The sequence below is a fragment of the Capra hircus genome, chromosome 16, assembly GCF_001704415.2.
Source record: "Capra hircus breed San Clemente chromosome 16, ASM170441v1, whole genome shotgun sequence".
Taxonomy (NCBI): domain Eukaryota; kingdom Metazoa; phylum Chordata; class Mammalia; order Artiodactyla; family Bovidae; genus Capra; species Capra hircus.
This window is the reverse complement of record NC_030823.1, coordinates 29,122,298-29,140,204: the sequence shown is the minus strand read 5'-3', so window position 1 is coordinate 29,140,204 and position 17,907 is coordinate 29,122,298. Positions and strand designations below refer to the sequence as shown.

At 43.8% G+C, this 17,907-nt stretch overlaps 2 protein-coding genes across 2 annotated transcripts in view; one reads left to right on the top strand and one right to left on the bottom strand.

Annotated features, from left to right (window-relative positions):
• The window catches only part of SCCPDH (saccharopine dehydrogenase (putative)), a 29,261-nt gene extending 25,118 nt beyond the window's left edge, over positions 1-4,143 (top strand). Inside the window, exons 10-12 of the mRNA XM_018060244.1 lie at positions 627-738; positions 2,166-2,247; positions 3,504-4,143. Coding sequence (XP_017915733.1) covers positions 627-738; positions 2,166-2,247; positions 3,504-3,609 — 300 coding nt within the window. The 3' untranslated portion in view covers positions 3,610-4,143. The remainder of the gene's footprint in view (positions 1-626; positions 739-2,165; positions 2,248-3,503) is intronic.
• Positions 5,206-17,907, bottom strand: part of LOC102185944 (kinesin-like protein KIF28P) — a 68,494-nt gene continuing 55,792 nt past the window's right edge. The window contains exons 16-22 of the mRNA XM_018060243.1: positions 15,514-15,788; positions 13,475-13,609; positions 12,463-12,629; positions 12,119-12,225; positions 11,711-11,849; positions 10,939-11,132; positions 5,206-5,386 (exon numbers count right to left, since the gene is read on the bottom strand). Coding sequence (XP_017915732.1) covers positions 5,234-5,386; positions 10,939-11,132; positions 11,711-11,849; positions 12,119-12,225; positions 12,463-12,629; positions 13,475-13,609; positions 15,514-15,788 — 1,170 coding nt within the window. The 3' untranslated portion in view covers positions 5,206-5,233. The remainder of the gene's footprint in view (positions 5,387-10,938; positions 11,133-11,710; positions 11,850-12,118; positions 12,226-12,462; positions 12,630-13,474; positions 13,610-15,513; positions 15,789-17,907) is intronic.

Here is a 17,907-nt window from a genome sequence, read left to right as displayed (position 1 = left end):
ATAAGTACTTTATGTCTCAGGGCCTAATATAGTGTCTGACACTTGGTTTATACTTAATAAAAATTTGTTCACCATGGCTTTGTTACTTTGTTTCTAAGTTTAGTGATTATGACAGATGCTTGGATAAATCTTCTATAATTTAATTTTGAATCAAATTTTTATACTTCTAAATGGAGCAGTTTTGTGTCTATATCCTAGGCCCATATTACCATTACTTGCTGACTATTTTTGTCTTCTTACCTCAAATATATCTAAAGCCAGAGTAACATATTCTGTCCTGAAATAAACACCACCTCCAGTTTTTCCTCTGAAACTGCCTGTTGTAGTAATGCTGTTCCTTCAGCCACAGCCTAAGATTCATCTTTATTCTTCACTAAGACTCAGCTTTAGTCCTCACTACCTCTGTCCCCAGAACATTACACCAGTCAGCAAAACTTACGGTTCTTCAAAGAGTTATTTTTTGTTCCATGCTTAGTTACGAATGACAGGATATTCTATCTAATAGAATATTGATGTTATCTATTAAAAATGTCTTATATGAAGTATAATGTTGATAGAATGTTTTATTGTGTTCAAGGAGGAAATGACATATTTATTTAATAAACTCTTTGCTTTCTATTCCTCAGATTGATGCTTCATCATTTACTATGACATTTTTTGGTCAAGGATTCAGCCAAGGCGTTTCCCCTGTCAAGAACAAACCAAATATCAGAATTTGTACTCAGGTGAAAGGACCAGGTATTTCAGATGTGACTTAAGAACGTTCGGGAGTTTTACATTGTCTTAAGCTATAACGTGGTGTACTAGTCATAATTTCTTTTTAAAATTTGTTTTAGAAATAAATTTACACAGTTATTTAAGTTAATAATGATAAATAATTCTGTCAAAAGAAGGATTGGAATTATTGGTATCATTCAGTTTTATTGTTGTATACCTCTCTCTGATTTTTTTTTCTTTCAGTATGATTCAGTAATTCTGAATGGAATTTTTAATATAAGAAGACAAGGGGCTGATTGATATTTATCTGTTCTACTCTCATACTCAAGGGTCACTTTAAAGCCTTTTACTTATAATCAAGGCTGTGGTCCAAGCTTTCTTTGGAGTCTGTGATCACCCTGACATTGCCTGTGAAATATGTGCACATGTGTGTTTTTCCAGGGAGGATAAAAATTTTGATAGTTTGTTAAAAAACTGTCACCCCAAATCATTCAATAACTAGTACTATAAATTTTAGAGAACTATACAGAGACAGCCCCACTGTGAGTAACGTTTCATTACCATCCTTCCTAATAGATCACGGGCCTCTGTTGTACAGTTTTTAATCAAGCCAAAGAGCAAAGATATCTTTGCATCTTGCATTTTTTAAAAATTTCTACTTGGGTTTTTAGGATAAGCTGTGTTCTTATTTGGCATGAATATAAACACCAATGTTCTTCTGGTTTATAGACTTCTTTTAAAGTTACTTCTTAAAGTTTGACTTCTTTGAGAGTTACTCAGTTGTCCTTGAAGAAACTGAGTCTGTTTTTTAAAGTGAAGTTTAGTGTATTTGATTGATAAAGATCAGTTTAGTGTATGAGTTGGGCTTCCCTGGTGGCTCAGATGGTAAAGAATCTGCCTGCAATGCAGGAGACCAGGGTTTGATCCCTTCGTCGGGAAGATCCCCTGGAGGAGGAAATGGCAACCCACTCCAGTATTCTTGCCTGGAGAATCCCATGGACAGAGGAGCTGAATGGGCTGCAGTCTGAGGGGTCGCAAAGATTGCACAGGATATGAATAAATCTAGGATCATTGGTAAGAGTGTTGGCTTGAGCTAGCTGCCCGCACGTGATTCTGGTTCAACCACTGTCTGACTCTGTGAATGTGAATGAGGCGCTTAACCTCTCTATGCCTCAGTTTCCTCATCTGTAAAATGGATATAAAATAGTACTAACCTTGTATGATTGTTAAGAAGATTAAATGAATTTAATAGATTTAAAGCACTTAATACAGTTCCTAACACTTAGTAAGGACTGTATACATGTTAATTGTTATTTTTGTTATTTCATGAACAGAGTATTAAGGAAATTCTGTACACTAAGATATAAAATCTGCCATTTGATCTGTCGGTGCTGTTGAATGTCTAGTGTATGGACGCTCTCTTTTTCTTGATCACCTGTTCTCTGCAGAAGCCGGCTACGTGACTACCCCCATAGCCATGGTCCAGGCAGCCATGACTCTTCTAAATGATGCCGCTGATCTTCCTAAGGCGTGAGTCTGGCTTTCTTCCAATTTAAAGATATCTTTTCCATTTATGTTATATTTTAGCTTATTTTAGTTCAGTTTTCAGGTTTTGGATTTATAGCATCTTTGATCCAAAGAGAGAGATGAACTTAAAATCGTAAGGAAGTTCCTTACTGACTTCTAGGAACAGTGCAGAAAGAAATGAGAGTAGAAACAAGTTGAGAGCCATGTAATTTGGCTTCAGTTCCTTCGAAAAATAACTCAGATCCCAAGTTAGCTACTCAAGAAAAGGTCCCCGTAGTTCAGTGTTATTGGCAGGAGCCCTTAATCCATGCTGAATGATACCCAGCTGCCAGTGAGAGCCTTGATTCATGGCATCCTGGCTAGATAATTATTAAGTACACTATCTTACTGGAGGATTTAGCTGTTAGCCTAAAAGTAGGCCAGCTTTACAAATAAGCATAGGCTTGCAGGCTTAGAAACAAATCAGGTATGACCTGAAACTAGTAAGTAATAAACATAAAAATTATATAAAGTGAAACTTAATTACATTTTCTTCAAATATTTGTATACCCTTTGAAAGTATTTAGCATTTTCTGAATGGTAGCCATTAAATGTAAAAAAAACTTCTTTTTCATCCTATTTGTCCTGTTAATGCTTCATTAATAATTGATTGCCTAAGTTTATTTTGTCCATGTGTGTATTTAGAGGCTTCCCAGGTGGCACTAGTAGTAAAGAACCCGCCTGCCAGTGTAGGAGACAGAGACATGGGTTCAGTCCCTAGGTAGAGACGATCCCCTGAAGAAGGGCATGGCAACCCACTTCAGTATTCTTGCCTAGAGAATCCCAGAGGAGCCTGGCAGGCTACAGTCCATGGGGTCGCAAAGAGTTGGACACAACTGAAGCGACTTAGCATACATGCATGTGTATGTTTAATCTTCCTGAGTCTTAGGGCTGACTTTATAAACAGCAGCTGCTTCTTGGGTTGATAACCCTCCATGTGGCACTTCCAACACACACACACACCAGTTTGTGGAAACAGTCTCATTATCACTGAACCAGTCTAGACAGGTTGGCTAGGTACTAGTTTCCTCTTAAATAATAGCTACTTGCTCACTTGGCTGGTTTTAGAAATGGAACCAAAAACAGTCCATGATGAAATCAAGAATCTGGGTTTTATAAGTTTTGCATGGATTTGATAGCTGGCTGCCCAGCAGGTCATCTAACAGAGGAAGGGGCTGGAGCTGGGCACGGTGCACTGTTTTCACCTTGTTGTCTTACAGGGGTGGAGTCTTCACGCCCGGAGCAGCTTTCTCCCGAACAAAGTTGATTGACAGACTCAATGAACGTGGCATTGAATTTAGTGTCATTAGCAGCACTGAAGTCTAAACATTTGAATAATTAATTGAAGTCATAAAATGTATGAATTAACAGCTTTTTAATTTGGTATGTTGAAATGCTTCTATAAACCTATCTGACTATATGTGAAAAAGATTGTCAAATCTAAAATATGTATACATTAAAGAAGGAAATTGTACTAGCTTACCCTGAATTTCAAATCTTAGCTGATATTTGTGATTTTATTGCTTTTGAGAGAAAACTTAACATTTGACTGACTTTTTCATTGAAGAATTCATGGTCATTTTTTATAAGTGAGCTGGCAGATCAGAGGATGGGATGGTGGCTCTGTCTGTGTTGCTGACACACCCCGGCTGGTGGTCATGTGAGATAGTGGTTGCTGTTTTCCTTGTCATGGTATCAAATGGGATCTCACTTTCCCATGAATTTCTCTGCATAGTGTAGGCCTTTGCCAAACGAAACTGCAGTTTTTGCTGTTTTAGCCTGGTTTTTCACCCATCTGCATTGACTGATTTTGGACTCTTACCTAAAGTTTAATAATAAAGGATTGTCAATTGAACAGTGGATTTGTGTTTGGACATGTCTGTGTAATTGAGTAATGGTAGAAATGTGCTTCCCAAGTGGTCTGTGTCCTGCTAATAACTGGGTTATTCATTTTCCCTGGTTCTATACCTGTGGTTAGTTTGAAAGATGTAGCTGGTAAATTTCTACTGATTTTCACTGCCTAAGCAAAACTTTTCTCTAATTTACTTTTTATATTTAACTACATTTTCCACTGAAGCCTAAAAATAAGGCAAAGACTTTTCCTTTTGTAATCATACCATAAACACAAATCAGTGTTCTATTACATCCATCATGTAAAGAGGACAACCATTTCCTTTATGGAATTTCTACAGTACAGTGAGAGGTATGAAGCTGATAAGAATCTCACTCATGTTAGGAGGCAACTCTGTCTCTTTTCTCTTTCATGCACTGGAGAAGGAAATGGCACCCCACTCCAGTGTTCTTGCCTGGAGAATCCCAGGGACGGGGGAGCCTGGTGGGCTGCAGTCCCTGGGGTCGCACAGAGTCGGACTGAAGCGACTTAGCAGCAGCAGCAGCTGTACAAACTGTACAGAAGAAAGAGGGTCTTTAACTGAAGAACAAATAAGGAAAGAGGCTTAGAGAAGGGACATGGCTTGCTCCAAACCGTAGAACTGATTAGTCATGGATTCAGCTCCAGGCAGTCGATCCTCTTGCTCAGAGTACTGACCATTCACTGCTCATATTTTCTACCTCACCTTCAGCCTGAATTCATTTTTACATGATTTTAAATCAAATAAAAAGGAATTTTGTTTGAAAGCAGTGTAATAGGTTGAGTGAGTGAGAAATGGGTTGACCTGGTTGAGTCCACAATTCAGCTCCGATAGCCAAGTTAATTAAATAATCTTGACAACTCAAAGCGCAAATGTTTTCAGTTGGTGTATCCTCTGGGAAAGATTGAAGGCATGAGGAGAAGGGGACGACAGAGAATGAGATGGTTGGATGGCATCACTGACTCAATGGACATGAGTTTGAGCAAGCTCCAAGAGTTGGTGATTGACAGGGAAGCCTGGAGTGCTGCAGTCTGTGGGGTCACAAAGAGTCGGACAGGACTGAGCGACTGAACTGAACACTATTCCGCATGCAATAAACATTCTTTCTTCTGTTTCACTATAAGAGCAACATCATTTTTCAGTTTCCACAAGCTGGATTCAAGTAGGTCCCCAAAGTCCTTTAACATTTGTGACTGTTGGTGTACAAATGGCCGAAGCATTTGATCATCTTCCTAAAAATAAATGAAAGAAAAAAATGATATTGTTGTCAAACCCCAAATTCATATGCCCAATGCACAGTGAAGCCAAACAAACTGAAATAGTGTAGTCTGGAGCAAAGAAGCTTGTATTAGTTGAGGAGGTGCCAACTCTGAAGATGGGAGACCTAGGCTCATCTCAAATCGATCCTACTGGCTGGCCAGGGGGCAAGGGTTTTATAAGCAAAAGTAAAGGGGGTGGGGGTGGTATGTGATTTCAGCTCCCCTATAAGACCTCAGTTGCAGACTTCTGAGCATCATCTTGTAACCTGAGTCTGTCATTGTGATTGATCTGTGTGTCCTAGCAAACTAGTATACCATGGTCTCATGATCCCTTAACTTCTTTTGGAGAGAGAGCAAAAGCAATGATGGTTATTTACCTCATGATGGCTCAGGAATTCACTTCTTAATTGACCCAGTGTCACTAATTTTAAGACTGCTTGTGTTGCAGGAAGGGGAACCCCTACCAGGGCCAGAAAGTGGACTCTGGTCTAATACTCAAATGAATTGTCAGAGGAGACACGTGTGTTGACAAAGCAAGAGATTTTATTGGGAAGGGGTGCCTGGGCAGAGAGCAGTAAGGTAAGGGAACCCAGGAGAACTGCTCTGCCACATGGCTTGCAGTGGGTTTTATGGTGATGGGATTAGTTTCCGGGTTGTCTTTGGCCAATCATTCTGGTTCAGAGTCTTTCCTGGTGGTACGTACATTGCTCAGCAAAGATGGACGGCAGTGAGAAGGATTCTGGGAGGTGGTTGGACACATGGTGTCACCTTTTGACCTTTCCTGAACTCTTCCAGTTGGTGGTGGCTTATTAGTTCCATGTTCCTTACCAGGACCTCCTGTCGTAAAATAACTCATACAAATGGTAACTATGGTGCCTGGCCAGGGTGAGTGGTTTCAGTCAGTGTGATTCCTCCCACACTTGGGGCCATTTGATAGAGCATTATCCCCACAGTTTGGGGTCATAAGTCAACGCATTGTTTTAAGCTGACAATCATGGAAAAGATGTTGCTGGGCTTGTTTTTCCTTTGTGTTTGTGTTCCCTCACTCCCCTAGTTACTAACTGCTTAAATCTGCTCTTTGGAACTCAGGGAAGGTCTAGGAGAGGAAAATAGGAGAGGAAAGTCTTTTTCTCCAAACAAGAAGCCAGGAACATGGATTGGATGTGTACTCAAAAGGGCCTGAAGTGTCCTGCTCAGTTTCAGTCTTAGTAGACTCACTTCATTATAGTAAAAGGATGGTGTGTGTACATGAGGGGGTGCCCAGTCAGGTCTCTCTTTGAGCTGGAAAGCTGCATTTGAAAGCTGCTACCAGAGGCAACAATTCACCTAGGAGCAGGTCTAGTTTAGGAAGCCTGCCTAAATGCCCCTTTCAGTTCAGTTCAGTTCAGTCGCTCAGTCGTGTCTGACGCCATGAACCGCAGCATACCAGGCCTCCCTGTCCATCACCAATTCCCGGAGTCCACCCAAACCCATGTCCAGCGAGTCGATGATGCCATCCAACCATCTCATCCTCTGTCGTCCCCTTCTCCTCCTGCCCTCAATCTGTCCCAGCATCAGGGTCTTTTCCAACGAGTCAGCTCTTCTCATCAGGTGGCCAAAGTATTGGCACTTCAGCTTCAACATCAGTCCTTCCAATGAACACCCAGGACTGATCTCCTTTAGGATGGACTGGTCGGATCTCCTTGCAGTCCAAGGGACTCTCAAGAGTCTTCTCCAACACCACAGTTCAAAAGCATCAATTCTTTGGCACTCAGTTTTCTTTATAGTCCAACTCTCACATCCATACATGACCACTGAAAAAACCATAGCCTTGACTAGATGGACCTTTGTTGGCAAAGTAATGTCTCTGCTTTTTAATATGCTGTCTCAGTTAGTCATAATTTTCCTTCCAAGGAGTAAGTGTCTTGTAATTTCATGGCTGCAGTCACCATCTGCAGTGATTTTGGAGCCCAGAAAAATAAAGTCAGTCACTGTTTCCACTGTTTCCCCATCTGTCTCCCATGAAGTGATGGGACTGGATGCCATGATCTTTGTTTTCTGAATGTTGAGCTTTAAGCCAACTTTTTCACTCTCCTCTTTCACTTTCATCAAGAGGCTCTTTAGTTCTTCTTCACTTTCTGCCATAAGAGTGGTGTCATCTGCATATATGAGGTTATTGATATTTCTCCTGGCAGTCTTGATTCCAGCTTGTGCTTCCTCCAGCCCAGCATTTCTCATGATGTACTCTGCATATAAGTGAAATAAGCAGGGTGACAATATACAGCCTTGACGCACTCCTTTTCCTATTTGGAACCAGTCTGTTCCATGTCCAGTTCTAACCATTGTTTATTGTCAACAGGGAAAATTGGTGAGAGAATCCAAATATTTGGGACTGGCATAATACTGTAGACGTTCTGAAGTTTGCAAAGGACCATGTGGGTGGGGATTCTCCCATCGATAGGCTTGACTGATATGGGTCCCCTGCCCCATAGGAGAAGGGACTGCAGATAGCCCTGTGGGCCAGGCCGCCTGTGAGCAATGGTAGAGGAGGTGACGGTGCTCACAGAGATGGGCAGGGGGCAGGTAGTGTGTCATGGCATCTCCTTTTAGTTTCTGTTTCCCTGATTAGTGGAATGCCTACTCAAAGACTTAGGACATTTTTTCCAATGTGTTTTGCCACGTGTTGTCTTTCTTATTTTAATAAACATGTAGTTGTTTGTTTATTCTGGATACTAACATCACCAACTCAGCAGACATGAGTTTAAGCAAACTCTGGGAGATGGGGAAGGACAGGGAAGCCTGGTGTGCTGCCGTCCATGGGGTCACAAAGAGGTGGACACGACTGAGTGACTGAACAACAATACAAATAGATTCTCCCAGGTTGTGGCTTATTTTTTACTTTATTTTTAGTGTCTTTCACCACAGTAGTTTTTCTTCTTTATTGTGAGCTGAGCCCTGAAGAATTGATGCTTTTGAACCGTGGTGTTGGAGAAGACTCTTGAGAGTCCCTTGGATTGCAAGGAGATCCAACCAATCAATCCTAAAGGAAATCAGTCCTGACTATTCATTGGCAAGACTGATGTTGAAGCTTCAGCTTCAATCCTTTGGCCACCTGATGGGAAGAACTGACTCATTGGGAAAGACCCTGATGCTGGGGAAGATTGAAGGCAGGAGGAGAAGGGGATGATAGAGGATAAGATGATTGGATGGCATCACTGACTCAATGGACATGAGTTTGAGCAAGCTCCAGGAGTTGGTGATGGACAGGGAAGCCTGGCGTGCTGCAGTCCATGGGGTTGCAAAGAGTCAGACACGACTGAGCAACTGAACTGAACTGATACATTCAAAAGAGTGCCCCAGATGTATGCATAGGTACAAATTAAACACGTCTGCTCAAGAAAACACTCTGTCTCTTGATTTCCTCCTGGTTATACCCATTTCCCCACCCCCAGAAGCAACCACTAACCTAAGTCGATCATCATTTTCTTGCCACCTAGAATGCAGCCCTAAACAGCCCTAGGTTTTGCCTGTTTTCTGGCCACTTGTGCCGTAATTTACTTATCTTCTGTGGACGTGCATTAGGATGTTTCTATTTGGGGAGCTATAACGGAAAATGGTTAAAATACCATCTTATGCATATATGTGTGGGTTTCTACAGGATTTTTCACCTGGCCCACCATCTGAACCACAGAACAGAAAATGACTTGAATGACTATCTTCCCAGTTCTCTCAGGAATGGTTTATAACAAGGACCATTCCAGATAGGTAGGAGAAAAATTAATTCATTACATACATAGCATACCAAGAGAGGTGGTTCAAACTTGAGTCGAAGGCAGAATAATCTAGCTGCTGCTGCTGCTGCTAAGTCGCTTCAGTCATGTCCGACTCTGTGCAACCCCATAGATGGCAGCTCATCATGCTCCACTGTCCCTGGGATTCTCCAGGCAAGAATACTGGAGTGGGTTGCCATTTCCTTCTCCAGTGCATGAAAGTGAAAAGTGAAAGTGAAGTCGCTCAGTCGGGTCCAACTCTTATCGACCCCATGGACTGCAGCCTACCAGGCTCCTCTGTCCATGGGATTTTCCAGGCAAGAGTACTGGAGTGGGGTGCCATTGCCTTCTCCAAGAATAATCTAGAGGGCTCATTAAAGCACAGTTGACTGGGCCTCACACCCAGAAATTCTGACTCAGCAGGTCTGGGAGGAGACCCTGGAATTTGCATTTCTAACAAGAGTCCAGATAATGCTGTAGCTGCTGACTGGGAGGACCACACTTTGAGAACCTCTACCTCAGGGCATGAAGGCGCAGTTCTCTGCAGAACCAGTTTACTCTGTGGAGAAGAGCTGAATTGCAGGCTTATAGGGAAGGTGCATCTTTGACTTTTATTAGATAAATGGCAACAATTTTTAAAGTTTTTATACTGATTTATGGGCTTCCCTGGTGACTCAGTGCTAAAGAATCTGCCTGCCAATGCAGGAGACCTGGGTTCAATCCCTGTGTCGGGAAGGTCCCCTGGAGAAGGGATTGGCAACCCACTCCAGTATTCTTGCCTGGAGAATTTCATGGACAGAAGAGCCTGGTGGGCTACAGTCCATGGGGTCACAAAGAGTTGGACATAACTGAGTGACTAACACATATACACACCCATCTGGTAGTTGTGAGAACTCAATAAATATAAAAACACTTAGTAAGTATTATGTTGTTTTTAGTTGCCAAGTGGTGTCCAACTCTGCAACCCACTGGACTATAGTCCTCAAGTTTCCTCTGTCCATGGGATTTCCCAGGCAAGATACTGCAGTGGGTAGCCATTCCCTTCTCCAGGGTATCTTCCTGCCCCAGGATGGAACCCGTGTCTCTTACATCTAACCTGCCTTGGTAGGCGGGTTCTCTACCATTAGTGCCACCTGGGAAGCCCCCAAGTGTTATATAAATGTTTGCTATTATGACTATTACTTTTTATCCCCCTTTCCAATCTTTATACCTTTTATTTCTGGCCTTGCTATACTGGCTAGAACCTAAAGTACAATGTCAAAAAAAAAAAAGTGAAGATAGCTGACATCTATGATTTACCATTAAGATTATGCTTCCTGTGTGTTTAAGAGTGCCTTTATCAGATTAAGAAATGTCCATTTTGTTCCTAGTTTGCTAAGAGTTTTTATCGTGGGAGGATGCTGAATTTTATCACATGCTTTTTTGGTATCTATTGAAGTAACCGTGATTTTTCTCCTATAATATCTTAGTGTGATGAATTATATTTCTTTGGTTTTAGAACAATAAAGCAAACATGCACTTCTGGGACATTCTATATGTCGTAAAGTGCAGGAATCTCAATCCTGCAGGGGCCACAGATGAACCAACCAGATGTACACGAAAGTGGAAAATGGGAGCAGAGATGGGCAGGAGCCGGAAAGCAGCAGACTCAGTGTTCCCGGCCTTGGCCTGCTCTTCAGCAGCACACACCCAACCCCCTCTGGAAATGCCGTTCTAGCCAAGAGCTACATTTAATGGAAAGATAATCCTTTGGCTCCGTGGGTGCTGGGTACTCACAGGAGGTTTATAATGTCTCAGTTTGAGAAACTGCCCTCTGGCCACATTCATGCTTTGGTAGAACACCTTAAGAGCTCTGGCAAATTCTCTGTCACAGCTGGCTTGCTGGGTGGTGCACATTTGATTAATCTCTCTGGCTGCTGGCCCTTGTGCTGTCATCCAAGTGATCTTTCGGGTACTGGAAGGCTGATGTGCTGAAGGTGGAAGATAAGAGAACATTTATTTGTTCATCTCAAACCAGTCAATCCTAAAGGAAATCAACCCTGAATATTCATTGGGAGGGCTAATGCTAAAGCTGAAGCCCCAGTACTTTGTCCACCTGATGTGAAGAGCTGACTCATTGGAAAAGACTCTGATCCTGGGAAAGACTGAGGGCAGGAGGAGAAGTGGGTGGCAGAGGATGACATGCTTGGATGACATCACAACTCAATGGACATGAATTTGAGCAAACTCTGGGAGTTGTGAAGGACAGGGAAGCCTGGCATGCTGTAGTCCACTGGGTCTCAGAGTCGGACATGACTAAGTGATTGACCAACAACTATCCACATATTTATATATTTAATTATCTTGGTGGCATTATACTACATCATCATTTATCAGGTACCAGTTGGGACCCATCCAAAGAAATCTTACAAGAAAAAAATGTTCTGCTTTTTTTGAAAAACTGAAACAAGATATTAACTCATTTAAAAGCTCATTTCTTAGAAAATATACATCACAAATGTAGGAGTTTAGAGAAAGTCTAAACACCAAGATTTGAGCGGCCTCTCACCTTGACTAGAACTGGTTCTCTCAATAGATTCTTTAAGAAGCACATTTTCCTCTCTGAGGATTCTGTTTATGTTTCTGAGCAGTTCCGTCTCCTGTTCTAACTTGAGCAGCTTCAGATAAAGCTCTGGTATCTGGTTTGACTACAGAAACAAGTTGGGTTAGTCTTGTGTGCATTATTTGCATACCCTTTGAGACTGGCCGTTGTTCCTGTCTTATGAAAACTGGACGGGGTGCAGTGAGGGGTGGGTGGTAACCAAGATTTAAGACCCTTAAGATACACAGGAGTAAATCAAGAAAGAGGCTTTTTAATGGGAGGGAACATTGATGATCCCCAAGCAACTATCATCTGAGATTTTTTTTTTTTAGTCATCTGTGACATATATTTTTAATGTGACTCCAATAAACACACCTGACCTATATCCATCACAGTGGAAATTTTCTTCGTGTCCACCAGGATGTGGCCTTCACCTGTAACCATGAGGTCCAGCCGAGAGCAGCTCAGTTCAGCACAGCCTTCTGTAGTGTGAGGGAGATACCATCAAGTAAAGAAATGTCTCATCCTCCACTCGCAGTGTTGTGTGAGGAGGTTTAAACCACGTAATCAACTGTGGACTAAAACCCAGAGGCTCAGGAGAAGACAGCTTGTGGCCACTGCTGTCAAGACCCTGACCACCTCCCTCTGCAGCCCTAAGATATACAACGTGATATCTGATGGAGGAATGCACCATGCAAAAGGGGAGGTAAGCATGGTACCTTGAAGACCCCATAAATCAACAATGAGAGCATTTGTCTGTAAATAATTCAGAAACTCCTGAGAAGCATTTAAGGTTGTAAATTGGACAGTCTCGTCAATTTGGGGATTCACAGTTTTCCACACAGGCTTGGTATATAAGGTGTTTGGAAGATCATAAATTCTGTACCTGAGAAAAGAACAGAAAACATAACTCAAAACCATAAGGGATACATTTCTAAAGAAAAGTATCAGATAAGCCAAAGAGTTGTAGCCTGCTTTGTTGAGTTGATAAGGCGTGCATGCTCAGTTGTGACCAATTCTGCAACCCCATGGATTGCAGCCTGCCAGGCTCTGCTGTCAATGGACTTTTGCAGGCAAAAACACTGGAGTGGGTTGCCATTTAGTTGATAAAAGATGACCTATAATTGATTCTCCTGATTGCCACCCCCAATATCTCAGCTATTCAACATAGATATCATCATTACATAGATGATACTTATTAAAAGTCTAACAAAAAGAGAAAAGGATTGTGATACTTTCTACTTAGATAATCTAAAGTTATTAATTTTCCACTGTGATTTGTTTTTTGTCCTTCAAAATCTCCCTTCTTTATTGTTTCATCTTTTAGTATCCTTTTAGCCCAATTAGTTTAAGCATATTTGGTGCCTCTATCATACAGTCACACACAGTCCTTTTGTTTCCAACTGAAAAAAGAAAATAAACCCAATCATCCTACTTCGATAATACAGGTTTACTAGATACTCTTTCTGATGATTAAAATTCCTGACTCTTGGCTTCAATTACTTAGGAGAATCAGTACATGTTGACCTGTACACAGTGACCGGGAGGGACATGTAACTTCTCCCTCTGTTAAGCAGAAAGAGGAAATAGTCATTTGGGAGTTGAACAAGCAGAAAAACTTAAGCAAATGTCACAATCAGCTCATTCTTAAAATTTGAGGAAAGGCTCCCTCCCACCAGGGCACACAGACTGGGTGGTTCACGTTCAGCAGCTCGGGAGGCAGGCTGGTACCCCATCTGAACACCCCTCTCCGCATCTTCCTTTAGCCACTTGGTGCCAAGACACTGCACAAGGCGAATCTGGAAATCCATCCTCTTGCCCAGCAGGTCCACTGGGTCAGTAACCACATCTTCCTCACCATGTGCTCTGTAAACAAAAGAGGTAAACATTGATCACAGGTTAACCTGGGCCCAAGCAAGTGAGACTGATGTCAGTGAAGATTATGTAGACGCCCATGTGTGTCAGTCACTCAGTCATGGTGGACTCTTTGTGACCCCATGGACTGCAGCCAGGCAGGCTCCTCTGTCCATGGAATTCTCCAGGCAAGAGTATTGAAGTGAGTAGCCATTCCCTTCTCCAGGGATCCTGACCCAGGAATCGAAGCTGGGTCTCCTGCATCACTACAGGATTCTTTCCAATCTGAGCCACCAGGGAAGCCCTGAGAGACAGCCAAATTCTCTGAAGGAAGGATGGGTAATATTACCAGCTGTAGAATTCATTCATTCAAGAGACATATCACAAGAGCCCACTCTGCTCTTGTACTTCAAGATATGGACTTTCTCAAAGAGGAGACAGGAATGTAACAGCTTCTTGCCATATATGCACCCAGGTGTGGATGCCAGACTGCCACTGAAGATTTAGGAAGGTTCCCCAGTGGGCAGAGGGGCTGCCACCTAGAGAAAGCCAGCTGGCTGGCCACAGGCGGCCTCTCCACGTGTCATTCTCCTTGTGAACCCTTCACAGTCCAGAGTCAACTCCAGGCCCACAGGCTCAGAAACCAGTTTGGACAGCTTTCCAACAGGGTACTTCTCTCACATCAACTGAGCTCACAGAGATTGCAACCTGTAAACTATAATGCCACTTTACTAATTCAGAGTGAGAAATACAACCATCAGGCAGCCTAGGAGCCTGGGGTAGCAAAATGCCCAGGAAGTTACTTAGAGTTCAATAAAGAGCGAGGCACTGGTCATCTTAGTCTTTTAGTCACAAGACTTGGCAGTTTTGTTGCTCACTTGTTGACTGTTTCTTCTTCAGAAAGACAAAAAGTTTGCATCAGCTAGCCCCCAAGGACACTGGCACCAGACCAGGCCTCCTACTGGCCTCTTTACTTAGAATTGCTAACAGGTGTGAGCTTTCCTAAAAACTCTCTCAACTGCCTTTGGCCCAGAGAGAGGAAACAGGGAGACAACCTCTGTGTGTGTGTAAGTATCTCAGTCATGTTGGACTCTATGTGACCCCATGGACTGTAGCCCGCCAGGCTCCTCTGTCCATGGAATTCTCCAGGCAAGAATACTGGAGTGGGTTGCCATTCCCTTCTCCAGGGGGCCTTCTTGACCCAGGGGTTGAACCCATGTCTCCTGCACTGCAGGTGGATTCTTTATTATCCAAGCCACCAGGGAAGCCCCAGAGACAACCCAAGGGGACAGTAAAGGCTATACAGTGGAGTTAGCACAAAGATCAGATAACAGCTCAGAATGGGGCCACATAAGGAAACAAAGATACCACAGTTCCTTCCTTGAGAAAAGGAACAAAGAAATTAACAGCCTGTCCAGGGAGGCAGGGTGAGCTACAAAATCAGCTTCCTGCTGCTGGCGCTTGGGCCTGGTCAGCAGGGCTGAGGACTAACGCTGGAAAGAACAAATGTGTGTGGCGGGTCCCAGGGCTCACAGGCGCCAGGAAGGGCGGGGGAGGGTGGAAGGTTCTGTGGCACCCCTGGCTTCTCTACCGACCCAGATCTCGGCTCGTGTCCGTGTTTCCTCCTACTACAGTCCTGCCTCTGCAGGGTGTTCTCATTCCTCTGGTCCTCTAGGGCAGTGTGAGTTGCTCAAAGACTGCTGGACGTGGGGTTTTAAATAGTCCAGGTCAGCTGATTTGGCTGCCTTGGCAAAATCAGATATGATGAGGCCAAATTATGAATGAACGAGCTCATTTGTTTGTCTCAGGAGTGACCTCTTCAGGGCACCAAGTTCTCCCCTTCCAGGAGAACTCAGGCTTGCTGTGAGTTTTCTGTGTGACCCAGAACTAGACAAGGGGGTGGCAGAGATACCCACTGTCCTGTCGGGGAGCAGGGGTTTATGTGAATATGCAACACTGCCTCTTCCAGCCCGTCACAGTTCAGAAATTCCACTTGTTCCTCGTACTTCATGCAGTAGGCAAGGGACTGGAGCCAGATGTGAGCAGAGCCCAGGTGAACAACTTCAACAGGATCCCAGAAAGGGTCATCTTCCTGGGCTACCTGGCTGTCCTCTCCATCAAGAAAACGCTGGTAAAGTTCCTCCATTAGGAATTTCCTATTGATAAATTTGGCTTTTGACCAAATCCACACCTGGAAACACAAAGGTACATCATTAATGTTTGATTCCATCTGCTGCTCTAACAATTCATTTCTATGGTTTTCCCAGCGTGCTCTCTCTGATGGGTTGGGTTTTGGGTACCCAAGACCAATGACAGTCTCATCAAACTCAGCTTTGGTGAGGATCTTCAAGAGCACTACATTCATTGCTGACCTATCTACTTCAGCTTTGCTGGATCCCAGGAAATGGCTTAGAGGAAATGATGGACTTAGAGAACACTTTCCCAGGAGAAATGAAAGTTTGAGCTTGTGGTATACAGAAGAAAGACCTTCAGAGATACCCTTGCCCCAGTCTCTGGAACCTGTGAATATGTTACCTTACATGGCAATCAAGTTTCCTTATCAGCCGACCTTAATATAGGGAGATTAGCTTGCATTATCCAGATGGGACCAGTGTAGAGGGAGGCAGAAGAGAAGGTCAGAGAAAGAGAGATGGCAACAGAAGCAGGGTCAGGGGTGCTATGTGGATAACTTTGAAGATGGCCATGAGCCCAGGAATGTAAGTGGCTCTAGAAGCTTGAAAAAGCAACAAAACATATTCTCCCCTCAAGCCTCCAGAGAGTAAAACATCCCTCCTGAAACCTTGCTTTTAACCCAGCGACATCTGTGTTGCACTTTTTACAAATTCATTTATTTATTTCATTTATTTTTGGTTGTGCTGGACCTTCTCTGTGTGGACTTTCTCTAGTTGTGCTGAGTCGGGGCTACTCTCGTTGTGATGCATGGGCTTCTCATAGCAGTGACTTTTCTTGTTGCGGAGCACAGGCTCCAGGCACGCAGGCCTCACACAGTTGCAGCACCCCGGCTCAGCAGTTGCAGCTCCTGGGCTCTCGTTGTGGCTCTTGTTCATTGCTCCGCAGCATATGGAATCTCCCCAGTCCAGCGATCAAACCTTTGTCGCCCGCAGTGGCAGGCAAACTCTTATCCACTGCACCACCAGAGAAGTCCTGTGTTGGGCTTTTAACCTACTGAACTAGAAGATAATAAATTTGTGTGCTCACACCCAGTGAGCAGAAAATCCAGGAAAAGAGCCTGGCACTGGTCTGTCCCCTCAGTAGGTGAGGGACAGGGCCTCGTACCAACAGTAATTACTGAGACAGTGGACAAAAGCATAAGCCAAAATAAGAAGAATTCCAGGTAGGCAGAAAATTGCTTGATGATAAATACCACATCAGAAGTGGTTACCAGGAGGCGTGGCCACCACGGAGGAGTAGGAAGGTCCTGAGCTTGCCTCCTCCTGTCAGCACACCAAAATTAGAACTATTTACGGAGCAGCTGTTGGTGAGGAAGAAGTAAAGATTAGCAGAAAGGATCCCTGGCAACTGAAGGTAGAAAGAGGGAACCGCAAGAGGATGGGTAGGAGGGGCAGAGACACAGCATAATCAAGACCCACCCCCAGGTGGGCAACTCACAAACAGCAAGGTGATTACCATCACGGAGGTTCTCGCCAAGGAGAGGGGTCTGAGCCCCACATCTGGCACCCTGGCCTGGGAGTCCTGCACTGGGAAGACCAGCCTCCAGAATGTTTGGCTTTGAAGGCCAAGCTGGGCTTATTTTCAGGAGAGTTAGAGGGCTGTGGGAAAGGTAGACTTCACTCTTAAAGTGAAAGTGTTAGTCGCTCAGTCGTGTCTGACTCCAGGCAAGAATCCTGGAGTGGGTTGCCATTCCCTTCTCCATTCCCGGGAAACCTGGGTCTCCTGCACTGCAGGCAGATTCTTTACCTTCTGAGCCATCAGGGAAGCCCCTCACTCTTAAAGCGCTCATGCAAAATCTCACATGCTCCAAAATCCAGTGGAGAGGTAGTAATTTGAAATATGCCTGGGTCAGATCCCCTGGCTGATCTCCTGGTCAGATCCCCTGGCTGATCTTGTAGAACCTCCTGGAGAGACAAGAGACAACTGGAGCTCCCCCGGGGGACAGAGATGCTGATGGAAGCCTTGGGAAGGGCAGGGCGGGTTGTTCTACCAAGAGGATACAAGTGCTGACAAGCACTGGTTTGAGTCTTCCCTCTAGTTTATTAGGCCTGGGATCTGGCCCTGCACACCAGCTAGTCAGCACCAGTCCTAGGTTACCTCAGGCCAAGCAGGCAGTG